The 20,620-nt window shown below is 45.2% G+C and overlaps 1 protein-coding gene across 1 annotated transcript in view; it reads right to left on the bottom strand.

The window, feature by feature from the left end:
- The window catches only part of HID1 (HID1 domain containing), a 64,442-nt gene extending 43,828 nt beyond the window's left edge, over window positions 1-20,614 (bottom strand). The window contains exons 1-3 of the mRNA XM_088482591.1: window positions 20,284-20,614; window positions 5,989-6,138; window positions 5,684-5,854 (exon numbers count right to left, since the gene is read on the bottom strand). Of these exons, the coding sequence (XP_088338717.1) occupies window positions 5,684-5,854; window positions 5,989-6,138; window positions 20,284-20,349 (387 nt within the window). The 5' untranslated portion in view covers window positions 20,350-20,614. The remainder of the gene's footprint in view (window positions 1-5,683; window positions 5,855-5,988; window positions 6,139-20,283) is intronic.
- Between the last annotated feature and the right edge of the window lie 6 nt (window positions 20,615-20,620).

Raw genomic sequence — 20,620 nt, 5'->3', positions numbered from 1 at the left:
TCCCTAAAAATAGGGGCACTTAAATTACACAGGTTTCCAGGGTTGGCTCAAGTGGAAATTGTCACAAAAGTATCCTTTTAACCTCAGTCTGAGCAAATTTGTTGACTCATGCAAGTTCATATCAAATCCAGAGCCTCTGTGGTTGCATCAAGGGTATAACTAGAACTTTGTGGGCCACATTTCAAGATCTTAAAAGCCCCCCCGAGGTAGAAAAAAAAACATACATTTACCCTCACACAGAGCCAATTCATGTTAAGCCACACAGTAGTACCCCTTATACGCCATATGCCATGCAGTAGTAGTGCCATTTATACATAATGCCACACAGTGATGGCCCTTACACTAAAAACAGTAATACCTCTTAGATATCATACCACACAGTAATGATCTTTACAGATTATGCCACATAGTAGTAGTGCCCCATATAACACATTCCACACAATAGTAGTACCCCATACACATTATGCTCCCCCTCCAGCAACTCACCTCTCGTGTCACTCCAGCAGCCTCTCACCTCCACCTGTGTACCATCAGCAGCTAGCAGGTGTGGATTTGGGGCTGGGTCGCCAGCTAGTTACAGCTGGCACAGCGGGAGACATGGACAGCCGGCGTAATTGGAATCTGGCACCAGACATGAGCCAATCGGAGCTTGCGGACTGGCAGCCAATCTGAAGCTGTCACTGCTGATTGGCTGCAGGTCTGATTGCCTCGCGACTGGCGGCGCTGTCTGTCCATGACTGCCTGTCAGTGCGCCAGCTATAATCAGCTGGCGGACAGCACCAAATCAACACTGCTGACACCAGGGCCCTCCTCTGCGGCCCTGACTGGATCGGCCCACCTTGTGTGCGTGACTGGGTGCAGGGGGAGAAGCGGGCCACAGAGACAGCTAGGGCACCAGAGTAGCCGCACCCCTTGCACCCACGGTAGTTACACCACTGTTTGCATGCATGTTAGCAAACAGTGGGGTCCATTTCAGGATCAATGGAATGGGGTTAAAGTGAAGACAATGTAAACAAAGGCTGCAGGTGTACTTCAGGGTGCAGCCTTCAACCCGGGCAACTCCGGGTATTCCAGCTAGTATTAAATAGGGGTGTGCACCGGCCACTTTTCGTATTTTGGTTTTGGATCTGGATCTTTCTTCGTGTTTTGGATCTGGATTGGTTTTGCCAAAACCACCCTTCCGTGTTTTGGGGTTTGTGTTTTGGATCTGTATTTTTTTTTAAAAAAGCATAAAAACAGCTAAAATCACAGAATTTGTAGGTTTTTCTGCTCCTATGCTATTATTAACCTCAATAACCTTAATTTCCACTCATTTCCAGTCTATTCTGAACACCTCACACCTCACAATAGTGTTTTTATGTCCAAAAGGTTGCACCGAGGTAGCTGGATGACTATGCTAAGCGACACGAGTGGGCGGCACAAACACGTGACCCATCTAGGCGTGATACTGCAGTGGCAGACAGGATGGCAGTTTGAAAAACTAGGCCCCAAACTGTACATAATGCAAAGAAAAAAAAGAGGTGCAAGATGGAATTGTCCTTGGGCCCTCCCACCCACCCTTATGTTGTATAAACAGGACATGCACACTTTAACAAACCAATGATTTCAGCGCCAGGGTCTGCCACACGACTGTGGCTGAAATGATTGGTTCGTTTGGGCCCCCACAAAACAAGCTGGCAATTAATCTGTCCCTGCACAAACTGGCTCTACGGAGGCAAGATGTCATCCTCATCCTCCTCATCCACCGATTCCTCACCCTCTTCAGTGTGTACATCCTCATCCTCACAAAGTATTAACTCGTCCCCACTTGAATCCACCACCACAGGTCCCTCTGTACGTTCTGGAGGCTGGTCTCCCTGGAAGAGCTGATAATTAATTTTGATGAACATCATCTTCTCCACATTCTGTGGAAGCAACCTCCTACGCCTTTCGCTGACAAGGTTCCCGGCTGCACTAAACACTCTTTCGGAGTACACACTGGAGGGGGGGCAACTCAGGTAAAATAGAGCCAGTTTGTACAGGGGCCTCCAAATTGCCTCTTTTTCCTGCCAGTACAGGTATGGACTGTCTGACATGCCTACTTGGATGCTGTCACCGATGTAATCCTCCACCATTCTGTCAATGGTGACAGTATCATATGCAGTGACAGTAGACATGTCAGAAATTGTTGCCAGGTCCTTCAGTCCGGACCAGATGTCCAAACTTGGTCCTGCCTGCCCTGCATCACCGCCAGCGGGTTGCTTAGGATACCTAAGTTTTTTCCTGGCAGCCCCAGTTGCGGGAGAAAATGAAGAAGGAGCTGTTGACGTGTCACGTTCCGCTTCAGCTGACAGTGTGTTCACCAGCAGGTCTTTGCAACTCTGCAGGCTTGTGTCGGCTGGAAAGAGAGACACCACATAGGCTTTAAACCTAGGATCGAGCACGGTGGCCAAAATGTAGTGGTCTGATTTCAACAGATTGACCACCCTGGAATCCTGGCAAAGCGAATGAAGGGCTTCATCCACAAGTCCCACATGCCGAGCGGAATCGCTCCGTCTTAGCTCCTCCTTCACTTTCTCCAGCTGCTTCTGCAAAAGCCTGATGAGGGGAATGACCTGACTCAAGCTGGCAGTGTCTGAACTGACTTCACGTGTGGCAAGTTCGAAGGGCTGGAGAACCTTGCACAACACGGAAATCATTCTCCACTGCGCTTGAGTCAGGTGCATACCCCCTCCTTTGCCTATGTCATAGGTGGATGTATAGGCTTGAATGGTCTTTTGCTGCTCCTCCATCCTCTGAAGCATATAGAGGGTTGAGTTCCACCGCGTCACAACCTCTTGCTTCAGGTGATGGCGGGGCAGGTTCAAGAGTGTTTGCTGGCGCTCCAGTCTTCGGCACGCAGTCGTTGAATGGAGAAAGTGGCCAGAAATTTTTCGGGCCACCCAAAGCGTCTCCTGCATGCCCCTGTCGCTTTTCAGAAAATTCTGCACCACCAAGTTTATTGTGTGAGCAAAACATGGGACGTGCTGGAATTTGCCCAGATGTAATGCCCGCACAATATTGGTGGCGTTGTCAGATATCACAAATCCCCAGGAGAGTCTAAGTGGGGTAAGCCACTGGGCGATGATTTCCCTCAGTTTCTCTAAGAGGTTGTCGGCGGTGTGCCTCTTACTGAAACCGGTGATACACAGCGTAGCCTGCCTTGGAACGAGCTGGCGTTTCTGAGATGCTGCGACTGGTGACGCTGCTGCTGTTGCTGCGTAAGGTGATACATCTACCCAGTGGGCTGTCACAGTCATATAGTCCTTAGTCTGCCCTGTTCCACTTGTCCACATGTCCGTGGTTAAGTGGACATTGGGTACAACGGCATTTTTCAGGACACTGAGGACACTTTTTCTGACGTTTCTGTACAGTCTCGGTATCGCCAGCCTAGTGAAGTGGAATCTAGACGGGATTTGGAACCGGGGACACACTACCTCCATCAATTGTCTAAATCCCACTGCACTAATGGCGGATACCGGACGCACGTCTAACACCAACATAGCAGTCAAGGCCTCAATTATACGTTTTGCTTCAGGATGACTGCTGTCGTACTTCATCCTCCTCGCTAAGGACTGTTGGAGGGTCAATTGTTTAGTTAAAGTAGTGGTGTTCCTACTTCCTCTCTGGGATGATGAACGACTCCCAGCAGCAGCGGCAGCAGGAGGCGTAGCAATGCAGGATCCTCCGGAGGAATCCGGGATAGGAGAGTCAGTCATGCCAGTGACATGGCCTGCAGGACTACTTCCAATCCTGACTAAGGAGGAAATTGACGAAGAGGGAGTTGACGGCGTGGTTTTGCTGGCGCTTGGATACAACAGGACAACGGGATTTAGGTGTCCCTGGACTGCTTACGGTCTTAGCCAAAGTTTCTGAACTTGACAGTAACTTATTATGAACGCGCTGCAGGTGCCGTATAAGGGAGGATGTTCCTAGGTGGTTAACGTCCCTACCCCTACTTATTCCACCTTTACATAAGGTACATATGGCAAGACAGTTGTTGTCGGCATTTGGATAAAAATATTGCCAGACCAAGAGGTGGAATGTTTGGTCTTCTGCCCAGGCATGACCGTGATGGGCTTTTTCATCCCACGGACAACAACTGTCTCCCCCGGAGCCTGATTTAAACAAACCACATCACCATCAGAATCCTCCTCGCCAACTTCCTCCTCAGCGCCAGCTACACCAGTATCCTCATCCTGTTGTACTTCAACAGTAACATCTTCAATTTGCATATCAGCAAGTGGACTGTGGGTGCTCCTTTCAGCACTTGCAGGGGGCGTGCAAATGGTGGAAAGAGCCACCTCTTCCCGTCCAGTGCTGGGAAGGTCAGGCATCGCAACCACTACCACACTTGGACTCTCCTTGGGGATTTGTGATATCTTCTTAGAAAGCACAGTTCTTCGCTGTGCTTTTGCCAGCTTAACTCGTTTGATTTTTTTAGTGGGAGGAGGGCTTCCATCGTCATGTGAAGCTGAACCACTAGTCATGAACATACTAGGGATCGACCTTAGCCGTTCCTTGCCACTCCGTGTCGTAAATGGCATATTGGCAAGTTTACGTTTCTCTTCAGCTGATTTAAATGTTTTTTTCAATGTCATTTTCCTGAACTTTGTCATTTGGGATTGTATGTGCCCTCTATTATAACATTGGGCATCGGCCTTGGCAGACGACGTTGATGGCATGTTATCGTCTATTTCATGACTAGTGGCAGCAGCTTCAGCACTAGGAGTAAGTGGTTCTTGATCTTTCTCTATTTTATTTTTATCGGAGAAAGTTTGGTCCTCCATTTATGTTATATCGATTTGATATATACGTGCGGCTAAACACAGAAAATATTTTTTTATTTTTGCTGGAGAGTAGTGCACTTTGTGGGTTACACCAGCCTTTAAGAAATGAGCCAGCCGGCTCTTTACTTATGGGACACAGGCGCACGCTTGGCACTACTTTGTTGATGCACGTGCGGCTACTGCGCACACAATTCACAAACACACAAAAAATATTATTTTTTTAGCACTTGGGGGGAGCACCCCTGATGGACAGAGCACCCCCTGGACAACACTACAGCACCCCTTTAGGACTGGGACACTGCACAGGACTTTGGAGTGGACACAGCCCCTATGGAGAACTGACTGCACAACACAGTCCAGCCAGCCCCTATGGACTTTGAAGTAGTGGACACAGCCCCTATTAACAACAGCAGCACAGCACAACACAGCCAGCCCCTATGGACTTTGAAGTAGTGGACAACAGCAGCACAGCACAACACAGCCAGCCCCTATGGACTTTGAAGTAGTGGACAACAGCAGCACAGCGCAGCACAGCACAGCACAGCACAGCACAACACTACTCTGCACTACACTACACTACACTACACAACCCAGCCAGCCCTAACTCCCACCCTCCCTCTTCACTGTCCACAGCCGAGTGAGAAAATGGCGCCGACGCGGGTACCTTATATAGGATCCAAAACCCGCGAGACCCGGAAGGCGGGATGATGACGTTTTGCCTCGATTTCAGATCCGAGTCAGGCGGGAAAAGTCGAGCCTGACTCGGATCTGCCTCGGATCGGGGGGGCTCGGGGGGGTTCGGATTTCAGAAATCCGAACCCGCTCACCCCTAGTATTAAATACTGTATAAACAGAGTAACTTCTATGAGAGTTACCTGGTTCCGTCCTGCCCCAGGCACTGATGACCAGAAGAATCCTCTCCAATCTGGGTCTTCGAAGATATATGGCAGCACACGAGTCAGCAACCGAGCACAATTTAACACTATTTGCTTTTCTGTGTCCGAGTGACATCCGCTGTCTGCACCCGCCACCAACTTTTCCACTGCCTGCAGGGCACACATATCAAACATATCAGGATCCGACAAGGCATTTTCAAGCTTAGGAGCAGTTAGCAGTGAACCTATAATATTTTCCATTTGACAATGTATTTAGTTAATTACATGTGACTTTGAGGAATCACCTTGTAACAGAGTGTGGCCAGATTTGATGGGGACTCCTCTCGAACTGCACGAATCTCAGCAGCTGGGATCAAAGCAAAGACATCCTGCACAGAGGTGGCCGAATCTGACCAAAACTGGTCCCAGAAGGCATCATCTGTAGCTTCTACTGGCTGCAAGAAGCAACAAAGATGAAACAGAAATTAGTGATTTGGGGAAGGAAAGAATGGGCTGGTAACATTCTCAAATGCATTCCCTAACAGACTGATAGCTAAGGAATGCCATGTATAAAAAGTTAATCATTTATTTAATATTGTGCAAGGTATTGCATAGACTAAAAGCAATAAAAACTAGTGTATTTTATAAAAGTTTACATTATAGTCAAACAGTTTTACCACTTGAGTCCCATATCTCTATATGTATTTTTTTTTAGACATTTGACCAAAATTACCACTTCAGAAAGACTGCATCTTGTAGGTCTAGCTATATAAAGACAGAAGGGCGCCCATAGTGCAGCATATAAATATAGAGAAGTTAGAAATAATATCAAAGCCAAATTGATGCGTAACTTAAAACAATATTCAATGAGCTTATCTGATAATCCTATTAGGATGTCCTCACAAGACCCAGAAATGTAGTATTTTCTTGTCACACTTTGCAAAACATTAAATGAAGGACGCCATTTTGAAATATGCAGGAATGATCTACAAGGCCAGTCTAGACATAGAAATCTAGTGTCACACATCGGGCTCTGAGACTCTGTTACCTGCAACAGCACTGCCGATTCGCCTCCTTGAGGGCTCCAGTGAATCACATTTGTATCTGCCAAACTTCACAGCGGTTAGCACCTTTCCGAATTATACCCTGGTCTCAGTGCACCATAGTTGCCACCATATTGTTAACGGTCAGCTGATTCCGGATTCTACAACCAAAGGCTGCTTTTCATCCAGCTGATTGTAGCAGCATATAGGGATTCTGAGCGCATTATTTAAACTCCTCTGGCAGAACAGCCCATTGCCAAAACAACTTCTTCTATGACTGGTTACCTGGCTGCTGTCTCAGCAGCTTCTAGCATTCCTGAACCTTCCTGCATGTTTGGACCTGCTCTGCACTCTCATCAGAGTGCATATCCAACAAGTGCCAGCATTCCACTTGCTGTACACTTACGCTAGCTATACAAGCTCCACAGTATGAACTCCAGCAAGCGTCAGCATTCCACCTGCTGTGCGTCCCCGCCAGCTATACCAGCTCCGCTGTGCAACTCCACCAAGCATCAATAATCCATCCAAGAGCCAGTATATCACCTGCAGTAGTGCTACTTCAACTAAACCTACCTGTGTTCATCATGCAGTGCCTACTCGCCAGCCTATAGTGCAATCCGCATTTCATAGCAAACCCCTGGTGAATTATCCTATAACCCGCTACCCTTCGGGATCCCTGAATTTTCTTATCAATACCTCAACTTCATTATACCAACTCTCCCCTGCTCCTGACGTCTGCACCCCACTCCTGATTATCAGGCCATCGCTCTATTTAATATAAATCTTTATTGTATCTAGCTGAGCTGAAGAGTGCTCTCACCAATTCATCTGGACCAATATGGCGTTATTCCAGGCAACATGGATAATACAAGAACAATTAAATCAAATAGCAAACCAAAAACCTGCCTCAACTATTGCTCAGGATGCTGAGGAAGCCTTTGCTAGAATGAGCTAGAATTCTAATGCTATGGATAGGGATGTAGCTCGTGAAACAAGTGTTCCTTGTGCCAGAGGGGAGGGCGCTCCCAGGGACAGACAGGCTACAATTTTATATTACACAATTCTAGTGATTGGCAGCCGAGCTCGGCCACCCTGTTCCTGACGGCAGAACAGTGCCCAGATAACCATCGTCGAAGCCACCCACACTCCAGAGCACAGCCACATGCTGCCTATTGCCAGAGGCAGCATTGGTTACTATAGTCCCATAAAGGGTGCAGCTCTTAATCTTCACATGCTGCACACCCTGACCTCTGCTCCGCCACCTCCATCTGGACCATCACATCAGGATCCCTGCTCTTCCCTGTTTCCCACACATAAACAGTTTATGTAAGTTTATTCCTCCCTCACCTCACCCCCAAAGTAAAGCTCCTATATTTTTTGTGTCGCTCAGTTTCAGTTTACCCCTGACCTGAAACCCCACCTCCTACTTCCATTTTCTCACTCTAACCACCTTTCTCTGTGCCCCTCACCATCCTCTTTCCTGTACACCAGACACCACATTTTTCTTGGACTTCTTCCATCTTCTTTACACCTTTTGTTCTTCCTGAGCATGGCAGGTAAGCATAATCTTCTGATTTTAATTATTTTTGCCCTATAGTGCCAATTGGCAGTAAAATTCACTGGCTTTTGGTAGTGACGACACTTATGTGAATTATACAGAGATTATGGTGGTACCTATGCTGATTAAAACATTTTTTTTAATGTGTAAAGGTCTTTAAATATTTTGACATTTAATTAATTTTATATATTTTCAATTTCTTTTTTTTTTTTTAATTAAATTCTTCCCATTTAGATTTGGATAAAAAGGGGAAAAGATTGCCAGAACCACACTGTATATCTTAACAGTCTCCATGAGAAAATTTTATAAATTGTTATCTAGGTCTAGCATATTATATGCATCTTCCAAAACACAAGCCTTCCATTTGTATCCTTTAATCAGTATTTTATACTGGTATTCATGCAGGTAATTCATACTTGTCTTCTCTCCCAACAGTTGCAGGAGGCTTACGATTTTTCGGGTAGTCTTACAGAAGAGTAGGGGGACCTACCGCATCCTGCCCACTTCCTAGTTAAGTGCACAGGAATAAGAGATTACATGGGGAATTTGCGAGTCCGTACAAAGGGACTGTTGTAAAATGAGACAAACCGCAGTATTTTGCTGGGCCCAATGACGTGAAGAGCCCGAATTGAAGCGCTCCAGATCTATAGTGGTACTTGTCAAGGCTGCCCACTCTCTCCCTTAAGTTTCAATATACCAGCCTCTTCACCATAAGAGCATGTGGCATGCAGATGATTTCCTTTCTTACATTGACCCCACCACCTACATTCTTGCCAAACCTCCCTTGGAAATTAGCACTTAAAAAACACTCAGGATCTATAAATATCAATCCGATAAAAATTAAATACTGAACATGAATTTACCCGATGCCACTAAAAAGCTGCTCCAAATCAACTTTTTACTTTAAATTAACGGTATTTGGGAACACAAAATTAGGATGATCTCATTACAGCCAACTTTCCCCCATTTCGAAGTACAAACAGGGTCGGGCCCGGGTACTGGAGGGGTGTGTGGTCAAATAGTGGAGGCTTGGCCACATCCCCTGCAACAAAAATATGAAACAAAACAAAAACAAAACAAAACAAAAAAAAAAAAACTTTAAAAAAAGGCACCAAGCACCCCACAGCCAGGGACAGATCCAGGAAGGTGTGTGTGTTCAGTGCTATCGCTCACCCGCACAGCAGGCAGGAGAGGGTGCTGCTTAGCGACAGTAGCCCCCTGGTCCTTCTGCAACCCAGCACACAGCAGATAAAAAGTGTTACAGGGAAGGGTGGTTCGGCAGACCCGGGCCACAGTCGGTCCCCTCCACCAAGTCTAGGCCTGGGTAATTAGTACCCATCCCCCCCTCCCTCTCGGCACCCCTGAGTATGAATATGACAGAGCTCTCCAAGAGTTACAAGCTGTTCAGATATTGAACTGGGAGCATTTCAGCAGTCAAGATGAATTCCTTATCACGCTTGCTCAATTTCAAACTTTGCCATTTCACGTACCTTCAGCTTATTTTATCTTTCTAGAAAAAAGTCAATATCACCATTAATGTGGGTTGCAAAATATATATATATATATATATATATATATATATATAATAAATCACACCCTCCATGAGCGCCTACATTGTAGAGAAGTCACTGTTCAGGATATAAAGAACAATTATCTTGCGACCATCTTATACAGAAGCTCTCTAGGGTCAACCTCTGGCTGTACACCAAGGTTTTCTCAGGATCCCTAATCAGTTGAGGACACAATATTTGAAGGCGCATCGAATGATGAGATTCTCGTGCTGTTTTGGGGAAATATCTTGTAAATCATTTCGTCTACTTTCCGATATTCCCAGTTGATTTCTTTATGGAACAATCCAAATTTCTCCCTGGTATATAACCCGGATTCCCTTTTTAGCATAAATATTAGGCTCATTAACCTCGCTGTCCTCTGTACCCTATCGGAGATCTGTCTTACACATTGTCCATCAACATCTCCAATAGCTTCATTTTCATCATTATCTAAAGTGAAGTAAACGCTGCTCTAGATACACCATGCTGGAATTACTGGAAAACTTTACTAGATATACTCCTCTGACAAGTGCACCCCCCATCTTATAAAGCTTTATGAACAAGAAAGCGAGATGGGGGTGGTTCTGGAGCCTTATGACTGTATGGCAATCGGTGAAAACCTATCCTAAAAGTTCATATTCTGTGTTTTTAACAGAGATTATACACCGATCAGCCATAACATTAAAAACACCTGCCGACAATTGTGTTGGTCCTCCTCGTGCTGCCAAAACAGTTCTAACCCCTCAAGGCATGGACTCCACAATACCTCTGAAGATGTCCTGTGAAATCTGGCACCAAGACGTTAGCAGCAGATCCTTCAAGTCCTGTAAGTTGCAAGGTGGTGCCTCCATGGCTCGAGTTGTTTCTCCAGAATATACCGCAGATGATCGATTGGAGCGAGAACTGGGGAATTTGGAGGGCAACTCAAAACCTTGAACTCTGTCATGTTCCTCAAACCATTCCTGAACAATTTTTGCAGTGTGGCAGGAATACCATTGCCATGAAGGAGATTACTTGGTCTGCAACAATGTTTAGGTAGGTGGTACGTGTCAAAGTAACATGGACAAGAATGCCAGGAGCCAAAGTTCCCAGCAGAACATTGCTCATAGCATCACACTGACTCCGCCGGGTTGCCTTCTTCCCATAGTGCATCTTGGTGCCATTTCTTCCCCAGGTAAATGACGCACACGCACCCGGCTGCCCACATGATGTAAAGTAAAATATGATTCATCAAACCAGGCCACCTTCTTCTATTGCTTTATGGTCCAGTTCTGACACTCACATGGCCATTGTAGATGCTTTTGGCAGTGGAAAAGGATCAGCATGGGCACTCTGACAGGTATGTGGCTACGCAGCACGCTGCAATGCATTGTGTGTTCTCACACCTTTCTATCATAGCCATAATTAACTTTTTCAGCAGCTTGTGCTACAGTACCTCTTCTGTGGGATAGGACCAGACGGGCTAGCCTTCGTTCCCCACACGCATCAATGAGCCCATGGCACCCATGACCATGTAGCCGGTTCACCAGTTGTCCTTCCTTGGACCACTTATGGTAGATACGAACACCTGCATACCGGGAACACCCCACAAGACCTGCCGTTTTGGAAATGCTCTGACCCAGTCGTCCAGCCATCACAATATATTAAATACGCTCAGATCTTCACGCTTGCCCATTTTTCCAGCTTCCGAAACATAAACTTTAAGAGCAGAGTATTCACTAACTAACATATCCCTCTTCTTGACAGGTGCCATTGTAACAACATAATCAATGTTATTCACTTCACCTGCCAGTACTAGTGGTTTTATGTTATGGCTGATCATGTATAAAAGCGCTATTATAAACTTTACCAGGTCCCCTCCAGGATGTAGTCCTTGTCTTCAACCATTTCAGATTCTGCATATTTTGCATTCTTGTACCAAAATTAATGATTGGTCCACAATCCAAAATATCAAAAAGTTCTATTGCGTGTGAAATTGTTCACATCTTTTTACAGCATTTGTTGTGCAATTTTTATTTTTTTTTATTAAATTTGCAAAAATCACATTGTCATTATGGAGTATTGTGTGTAGAATTTTGAGGACAAAAATGAATTTATTCCATTTTGGAATAAGGCTGTAACATAACAAAATGTTGAAAAAGTGAATACTTTCCGGATGCACTGTGATTGGTGCAGCAAACTGCCATCTACAGTAGCTGCCTCGAGGAGCCCAGACCCTCCAGTCCTGTTTCGGTTCCCTTTAAAATATGGGGTTAGAAATCTTTCATTATTATATATTATTTTATATGCCTGGATTACATAACGAACACCCTTCACAACAACTTTTGTTTTTCAACATGATTAACTAATGTCTTCCCTTTCTTCTTAGCAACCCTTGCGCCATCTGGAATAATCAATATGATAATTTGCTCCTGGACACAATGTGTGGCCCCTATCTTCCCGGTACTGTTCCTCATCCTACTACTTCATTATGGAGTTTTTATAAGCTGCAAAATCGCTTCATTTCATTCTATATACAGGTTAGTAAATAAGTGTGGAAATACCCTTATAAAAAAGGAAATATTAAAACAGTGTCTACACATATGATATAGGAGTGGGGAAAAACTTTTTAGGGTATGTCACCAGTATAGTGGCCATCTTGAAGTTGGCCATCTTGGGTGTAACTCTAAGTTTTTAATTGGGAAGGTAGTCATGTGACATTAAACAGATGCAGAATTTCATAATAAAAACAATTGTGTTCTTTGTTTTAACATATCTTCATTCATTCATTCTCGAGCTTTAAAAGTTTTCTTTTGCAGGTAGTGACATTAACACTAACAGAATCGTCACCCAAATAGGCCACCCATTACTCAGAGCGCATTTGCCAAATTTCTTGCCAAATTTAAAGGAACTGGATCAGTTGCAGATAAACCAAAAAGTTGATGACCAAAAACTGTTACAGATGAAGCAACAACTGCTGTGCTGTCATCATTTTAAAAGAGCCCACAATGTAGCATTTGTCTGTCTTGTGAATGTGGGGTTAGTTGTATGCCATTTTGAGAATTTTGTCTACACATAAATGGCACCCCTACAAGATTCAGAAGTTGCAACACCTGACTGAGGATGACCCAGACCGTCGAGAGGAGTTTGCACACTGGGTAATACAGCAACTTTAACTGAACCCTCATTTTCCACACCAGGCATTGTTTAGTGATGGCGAGGTAAACAAACAGAACAACAGGTACTGGTCAGAGACAAACCCTCACTGGATGGATGCCTGTAGGATTGTAGTCTCTGCAAAACAAGTATGGTGCGTTTGTGGGGTACCCGTATTATGGGACCATTCTTCATTAATGGAATATTCACAGCAGCACGTTACAAGAGGTTGTTAGATGAAGAGATTTTTCCCTCATTGTTATCAGAGGATGGGTCATATCCTAATTTTTCCCAGCAAAATGGTGCGCCACCTCATTATGGACTCATTGTCAGGGAATATCTTGATGTGCAGTTTCCCCAAAGGTGGATTGGCTATCGAAGTCCAGTCCAGTGGCCACCAAGATCCACAGATTAAGGGCCTGATTCAGAGCTGAATGCTCTGACTAGAGCGCTAGCTCTGAATCAGGGCCCTCCTACCTTTTTTTGGATCGTCCTCATGGACGCTCGCATAGCTGTGGGTTACCATGATGATGGTCGCGATGGTCTTGACCATCGCGACCATCGGGCTTGCGATGGAGACCCTGCGGTAGGGTCTCGCTGCCGCAAGCCCTGGAGTGATTTTGGCTCTATCAGAGCCAAAATCGCTCCCACTGACATCAGTAGTGATGTCAGTGGGGCCGGCTTGAGACGGTAGGCGTTCACATGGGAACGCCTCCATCTGGCAGGCACGCCCACCAAAGGGGGCGTGCTGTCAATCAACATCGACAGCACGCCCCCTTTGGTGCGAGACCCGGTGCGATAGAGAGCCCGTCGCTCGCTGGGTTGTGCGCATGCGCAGTGGGGGAACATCGACCCGCTTGCGAGCGTACTGCCGCTCACGAGCGGGTCTGAATGACCCCCTAAATTCTGTTGCATTTCTTTCTGTGGGGTTACCTGAAGGAACGTGTTTATGCCGTGAAGATACAAGATTGTTATCATCTGCAACAACTAATTGTTGATGCTTGTGCTCAGATTCAGCCAGACATGTTGGTCAAGGTTCATCAGGAATGGGAAAAAAGAATAGCCTTAACACTGCAACATGGTGGACAGCACTTCGAACATATCCTACAGTATAACCTATGTTAAAACTCGAGAATGAATAAAGATACGTTAAAACTAAAAACACCGTTATCTTTCACATGACTACCTACTCAAATAAAAAATTAGAGTTGCATCCAAGATGGCCACCTTCAAGATGGCCGCTATACTGGTGACATACCATAAAAAGTTCCCCCCCACTCATATTTGTAGACAATGGATTAATATTTCCTTAATCATTTCCTTTTTATAAGGGTGTTTCCGCACTTATGGACCATCCTGTATATGTAATTTGTTATATTGTGAATGTACGATATACATACATATATGTATATATAGTATATTATTTTCTAGATTGTGGTTAGGCTCAAACAAAATAGATTTAATAAAAGGCCTCTGTGCCAGGCAGGTTGGATAAACACCACGTGGTTCCCACAGGTAGTAGGTAACATTGTAAAAGAAGCAGCAGACTCAGAGGAATAAAAGTTGACGTAAACCTGGTTAAACAGAAGAAAATCAGACATACAATGGCTCAAGAAAAAATAGCAGTTAAGCAAAAAAAAAAACAGCTGAAGGAGACCGTCTTATGGAGGCAGACAAGTTAAGCAGAAAATTTTAATAAGAATTTTGTTCAGTAATTGCAGTTAAAGGAGAATTAAAGAGGCATCAGGTGAGTAGCAGCACACACAGGGCCTGATTCAGACCCGCTTGCGAGCGATGAGTGCTCGCAAGCGGGTCGATGGTGCCCTAGTGCGCATGCGCACGACGGAGGGCGCTCCGCCGTGCGCATGCACAAAACCCGAATAGCGACGGCCAAGCCGTCGCTATGGGTCTCGCACCAAAGGGGGCGTGCTGTCGATGGTGAGTGACAGCACGCCCCCTTTGGTGGGCGTGCCGGGGGCGTTGCTGCCCAGACTGAGGCGTTCCCATGGGACATCACCGTGAGTGCTTTTGGCTCGGATAGAGCCAAAAGCACTCCTGGGCTTGCGGCAGCGAGACCCTACCGCAGGGTCTCGTCGCAAGCCCGATGGTCAAGACCATCGCAACCATCTTTTTGGCCTCTCGCATAAGCTGTGGGCGGCCAGGAGGCTGCTCCAATTTTAGGTAGGATGGCCCTGATTCAGAGCGAGCGCTCTTGTCAGAGCGTCCGGCTCTGAATCAGGCCCACAGTGTAATGGTTAGCATTACTGCCTCACAGCACTGAGGTTGTGGGTTTGATTCCCACCATGGCCCTGTGTTGAGTTTGTATATTCTTCCTGTGCTTGTGTGGGTACTCCGGTTTCCTCCCACACTACAAAAGTATACTGGTAGGTTAATTCTTGTCTGGGGCCAAATAACCTACCAGTATACTTTTGTAGTGTGGTAGTGAATATAGCGTGTAAGCTCCACTGGGGCAGGGACTGATGTGAATGGCCAAATATTCTCTCAGTGAAGCACTGCGGAATCTGTGTGCGCTATAGAAATAACTGGTAATAAATAAATTAATGAAAGGCAGACTGAGCACATTTACAGTTGAGACAACCAGGACACATCTATCAAAACTGAAAAAAGTAATAAAAGAGCTTAAACAGTTGTTAGTTTAGTTATTAAAATAATTTTTCAACCAGTCACTATTAACAGGACTAATCCGAAAGGAATAATAAAGAGCAAGTGTGGCCCCATCTCAGAAGTGGAAGTAGAGAAGAGCCTGAGGGGTGGAGGAGGCAAAATTACTAAATGGTCAAAAATGTGGCAAATACAGTGTAATAACCAAACATTCTAGGGTGTGGTATAAAATTTCGACAGTAAGAAGGTCGACAATTAATATGTCAACACCAAATTGTCAACGTGCAATAGGTCGACAGGTAGAAAAGGTAGACACACACGAATGGTCAACACAAACATTGCTGACACTTTTTTTTGTAATTTAACCCTAATCCTAACCTTCCACCTAGTGGGAATGGGTATGAAATACCCATTCCCGTCAGCGGCAGGCCGTCGATTCCCGTCAGCGGCAGGCCGACATCAGCAGAGTTCCGAGCAGCGGAAGCCCGACAGCGCTGGAAATCCCGATCGTGGATAGGTGAGTATCTACTAACCTAACCCCCTTAACCCTCCTTAGGAGTGCCTAACCCTAACTTCCCCCCCAAGTGCCTAACCCTAACCACCCCCTTCCCCGCTGCCTAAACCTAAGGCCCCCGGGGGGGGGGTGCCTAACCCTAAGTCCCCCCCGGGGTGCCTAACCCTAACCCTCCCTCCCCCTAGCCTAACCCTAACCCTCCCGGGGGGGGGGGTGCCTAACCCTAAGTCCCCCCCCGGGAGCCGTAAACCTAACCCTCCCCCCGCGCGGCTGTCCGCTCACGGCGCCCGGCATCACTACGATCGGGATGCCGGGCGCCGGTCTCCCGGCATCGGGGAAATGCGGGCGTCTACATCTAGACGACCGGCATTTCACCCTTGCCGGGATATGACAGTCGGGAAGCCTGCTGCCGGTATTTAGGCAGTCGGCTTCCCGATTGCTTCCCACCTGGTGCAGAGTCTTCCCCCTAGTACCTAAACCAAAACAAAGCCTAACCCTAACCCTCCCCTCCGGCAACCTAACCTGACACTCCCCCAAGTGCATAATCCTAACCTTAACATTTTTTTAAAAATGTATATATTATGTCGACCATGACCTTTGGCACAGTCAACCATTTGGTATACACCTATTCATTGTTGACCTCCTTACTTTCGATCTTTCATCCGAATCCCAAAATGCTAGATCATGTACTTGGGACTCAAAAAATAAAGGGCCATATTCAATTGCCGGCGAAAAGCGTTATCGGCGATACTTTTTCGCCGATGACGTCATTTTCGTCAATCTGGACTTATCCAAGTATTCAATTCTTCCAACTTTTCGCCGGTGCAGAAAGTCAATGAATAGAACCCTGCGAAAAGGTATCACCTATAAACGGAAAAAAGTGCAGAACTGGGGTTTTGGGGGACATGCTTCCAGAAACCACCCAGCACCCCTTGGACTGTCCCCCACAAGTAAATTGTCAAAAATGTTTAAAAAAAAAAAGTTACCCAGGATGCCCCAAAAAAGTACTTTCGTTTTGGGGGCGAAAAAAAGAACAAAGTTGGGAGACAACCTTCTAAACTAGCGAAATAGACTCAGAGGGGGTCCCCAAGTATGCCACAGGTTTTTTTGTTTTTTTTTACTGAAGGTGGATTTTTCACAAATTTGAAAGGTTCAAATTAGCCACTTTAAAATATGCTTGCACCCATTTTCAAGTACCCCAAATTTGCTGGGACTACTCATTTTAAAAAAAACAAAAAAAAAACCACTTGCTAAATGCTATTCTTCATCACTTTTTCAAAAGACGCTAAACAGCACCTATTGAGACCATTTAAAGACCCAAAATACCTTCAGCACCCATAGTGAACCTCCATGTCACAGCATTTTTAGGGGGGTGTCAGGCTGATTTCCCAAAAATGACAACACTTTTCGCTCACTTCGTTTTCACTGGGTCTCGTTTTCGCCGATTTGGAATTGAATACGGAGATACGCGGGGACAAGCGCAATCATTTTTCGCACCCAAAGCCTCTGATGTCGGCGAAAAGTCCGGCAACTGACTTTTTGCATCTAATTGAATATGGCCCAAAGTCTGAACATAATATTCACAGCTTAAAAATTGCAACTTCTAAGGAGGAAATGGATTTAGCAGTCACTATTTCAGGTGACAAAGATAAGAGATTTAGCAAAGTAAATGGGAAAGTCATGAGATGCTCGGTTGCATATGAAAATTAATTAATAACAGAAAGAGAAAGATGGTGATGCCAACATACACCCATCAGCCATAACATTAAAGCCACTGACAGGTGAAGAGAACACATTTATTATCTTGTTACAGTGACACGGGGAGGGAAATATTAGGCAACAAGTGAACAGTCAGTCAGACTTTATTAATCTTTTTTGGCAACTTTGATAAAGCCCAAATTGTGATGGCCAGGCAACTGGGTCAGAGCATCACCAAAACGGCAGGTCTTGTAGAGTGTTCCCGTTATGCAGTGGTTAGTACCTACCAGAAGTAGTCCAAGGAAGGACATCCGGTGAACTGGCTGCAGGGTCATGGGCACCCAAGGCTCATTGATGTGCGTGAGGAGCGAAGGCTAGCCCGTCTGGCCCCATCTCAAAAAAGAGCTATCCTAGCACAAGTTTCTGAAAAATATCATGCTAACTATAATAGAAAGCACAGTGCATTGTCAGACCAGGGAGTGCCCATGCAACTATTATTAGGGTTAGGCTTAGGCACTAGGAGGGTTAGGGTGAAGGTTAGGGTTAGAGAAAAAAAAAAAAAAGTGTCAACCATTTCCATGTCGACCTCCTGTACTGTAACTTTTGTCATGTCGACATTTTGGTGTCAACCTTTTGTATCATACCCTGCAAATTAAAAAAAAAATGGTTTGAGGAACATGACAAAGATTTCAAGGTAAGGTAGGGATTGATCTATACCCCAAAGCAGTGAAGATCCCGACAGGGGATTAAAAGGTAAGTAACACTAAGTCCCCCCCCTGGGAGCCCTTAACCTAACCCTCCCCCCCAGCGGCTGTCTGCACCCTTCGGGCTTCCGGAGTAGGGATAATGATAGGCGTCGGGATTTCGATGCCTATTCTTAGTCCCGTCGGGATTGCACAGTCGGCATTTTGACTGTCGGCTTCCTGACTGCATCCCCCATTGCTTACCAGGAACATTTTTATAATATTATATTATATATATATATATATATATATATATATATATCTCATAGAGAAGGTGGTATGATGGAAGCTTTCAGATAATGTACATAAATAAACGAATAAAGATGAATAAAAGGACAGCGTAAAGGGCAGAATGAAGAGCGAGTGCAGCTTTTAGCATTACACACACACTCTGTATCCGAGATCTGCAGCTGTTGAGCAGCTTAGTATTCTAGGTGTGTAAACAAAGGTGGAGGTGATAGATGTGTGCAGTGGCTGAACATACAGGCCGAAAAGAGCATGCCTCCCTTTGTCTGCTGTAGACCAGGTACAAAATCACATGGGCGATCTACAAATGCAGGTATGAGAAGAGGGTGAAACTTGCTTAAACTATAAATGAAAGTGAGATTTGACCTCTGAGGCCTTTATTGTGACAGTGGACACAAGGTAAGATCTTTCAGCTGTAGGGAGCCTTCTCATGAAACTTGTTCTACAGGCCTCTCTCCTTCACAGTGAGTCAGGTGCAATGAGGAAGGTAAATTCCTTCCCCCTTCCTTAATCGGGTGGATGGAGTAAGTGTAAAATAAAGAAACAAGTCAGATTATAACCGTTGATTACAATAAGGATTATGGGGGGGGCATAATCAAGTGTTGTAATCAGCTGTATAAAACATATCCTGAACTAAAACGTACTGTATTGTATATGGCATAAGACTACTTATCAGTAAAAGTGTTAAAAAGTTTGCAATGATGTAATTAGATGCCTGCTGGCATGTGTCATGTCAGAATTTATTCCACTGTATATGGCAGTTCTACTCATTAATAAGGCTGCAACTACAGTAAATACATTATACTGTGATTATTCTGATTGCAATACATTTCCCATCATAGAGCAATAAATACACAGGTCATGCCAATACTTGCAACAAGTAAATACTTCAAGGAGAGTCCTGCTACCCTATCCTTAAATGTGCATATTTAGTATAGAATATACAATATATAATATCATTGCACAATATGCACACACTCCATTGCCAGTGTTTTTTTCTGATGTCACTCAATACCACTACCTTTTATTTGCCATAATTCTTATAATGATATCCTCAAACAGGAATACAGTATATTAAATATTTTGAGAAAGTAATATAAATAAGCATAAGACTTGTCTAAACTGTGAAGGCTAAAATAAATATTGCCTGAACTTGCAACTTTAGGTGAGTAGTGACCTTTTTATCTGAGAACCATTTGTGTGATCCAGCATTTACTGTAATATGTTACAGGAAAACTCTTAATAAAATGCTGCTCATATATTACAGTACATGCAGTACACAATGTAATACATCTGTACAAAGTATGTATAATTTATATACGGCATATAAAGAATAATAATTATATACAGATAGATCATAGTATCATGCATGTGTGTAAATATGAGTTTCGCATCAGTGTCTCCCATATGTTACATACGGTATAATAGACACCTGTAATGTGCAGCCAGTATAGCTGAAGGTGTGGACTCAGGTCGCCCCTCCCCCGGTACCTGTGTTTTTGTTGTCAGCTGAATGACTGCTTTTCTGAAGTTCAGCTTGGTGTCGGTGTTCCCCATCCCGGTACCGGCCCGAGCTAGAGGCTCCGCCTACACACGGCCCGGTCCGGAGGTTCCCTGTGCAATCCGCCTGCAGCAACCGGGGAGCCGGATCCGTCAGGGAATGAGCGTAACAGCCCCGCCCTTCTCCTGCGTCACCCGGACTGCTGCTCAGGGCTGCTGCTGCTGCATGTCACTCATCGGCTGCTGCCTGAACACAGTCACCGCAATAGGCTCCGCCCTCAGCTGCCAGGCCACGCCCTTCTCCTGCGTCACCCGGACTGCTGCTGCT

This window comes from Taudactylus pleione, unplaced genomic scaffold (genome assembly GCF_031769625.1).
Source record: "Taudactylus pleione unplaced genomic scaffold, aTauple2 ptg000290l, whole genome shotgun sequence".
NCBI classification, from domain to species: Eukaryota; Metazoa; Chordata; class Amphibia; order Anura; family Myobatrachidae; genus Taudactylus; species Taudactylus pleione.
The sequence above is the reverse complement of the archived record's forward strand: the minus strand, read 5'-3'. Positions and strand labels throughout refer to the sequence as shown.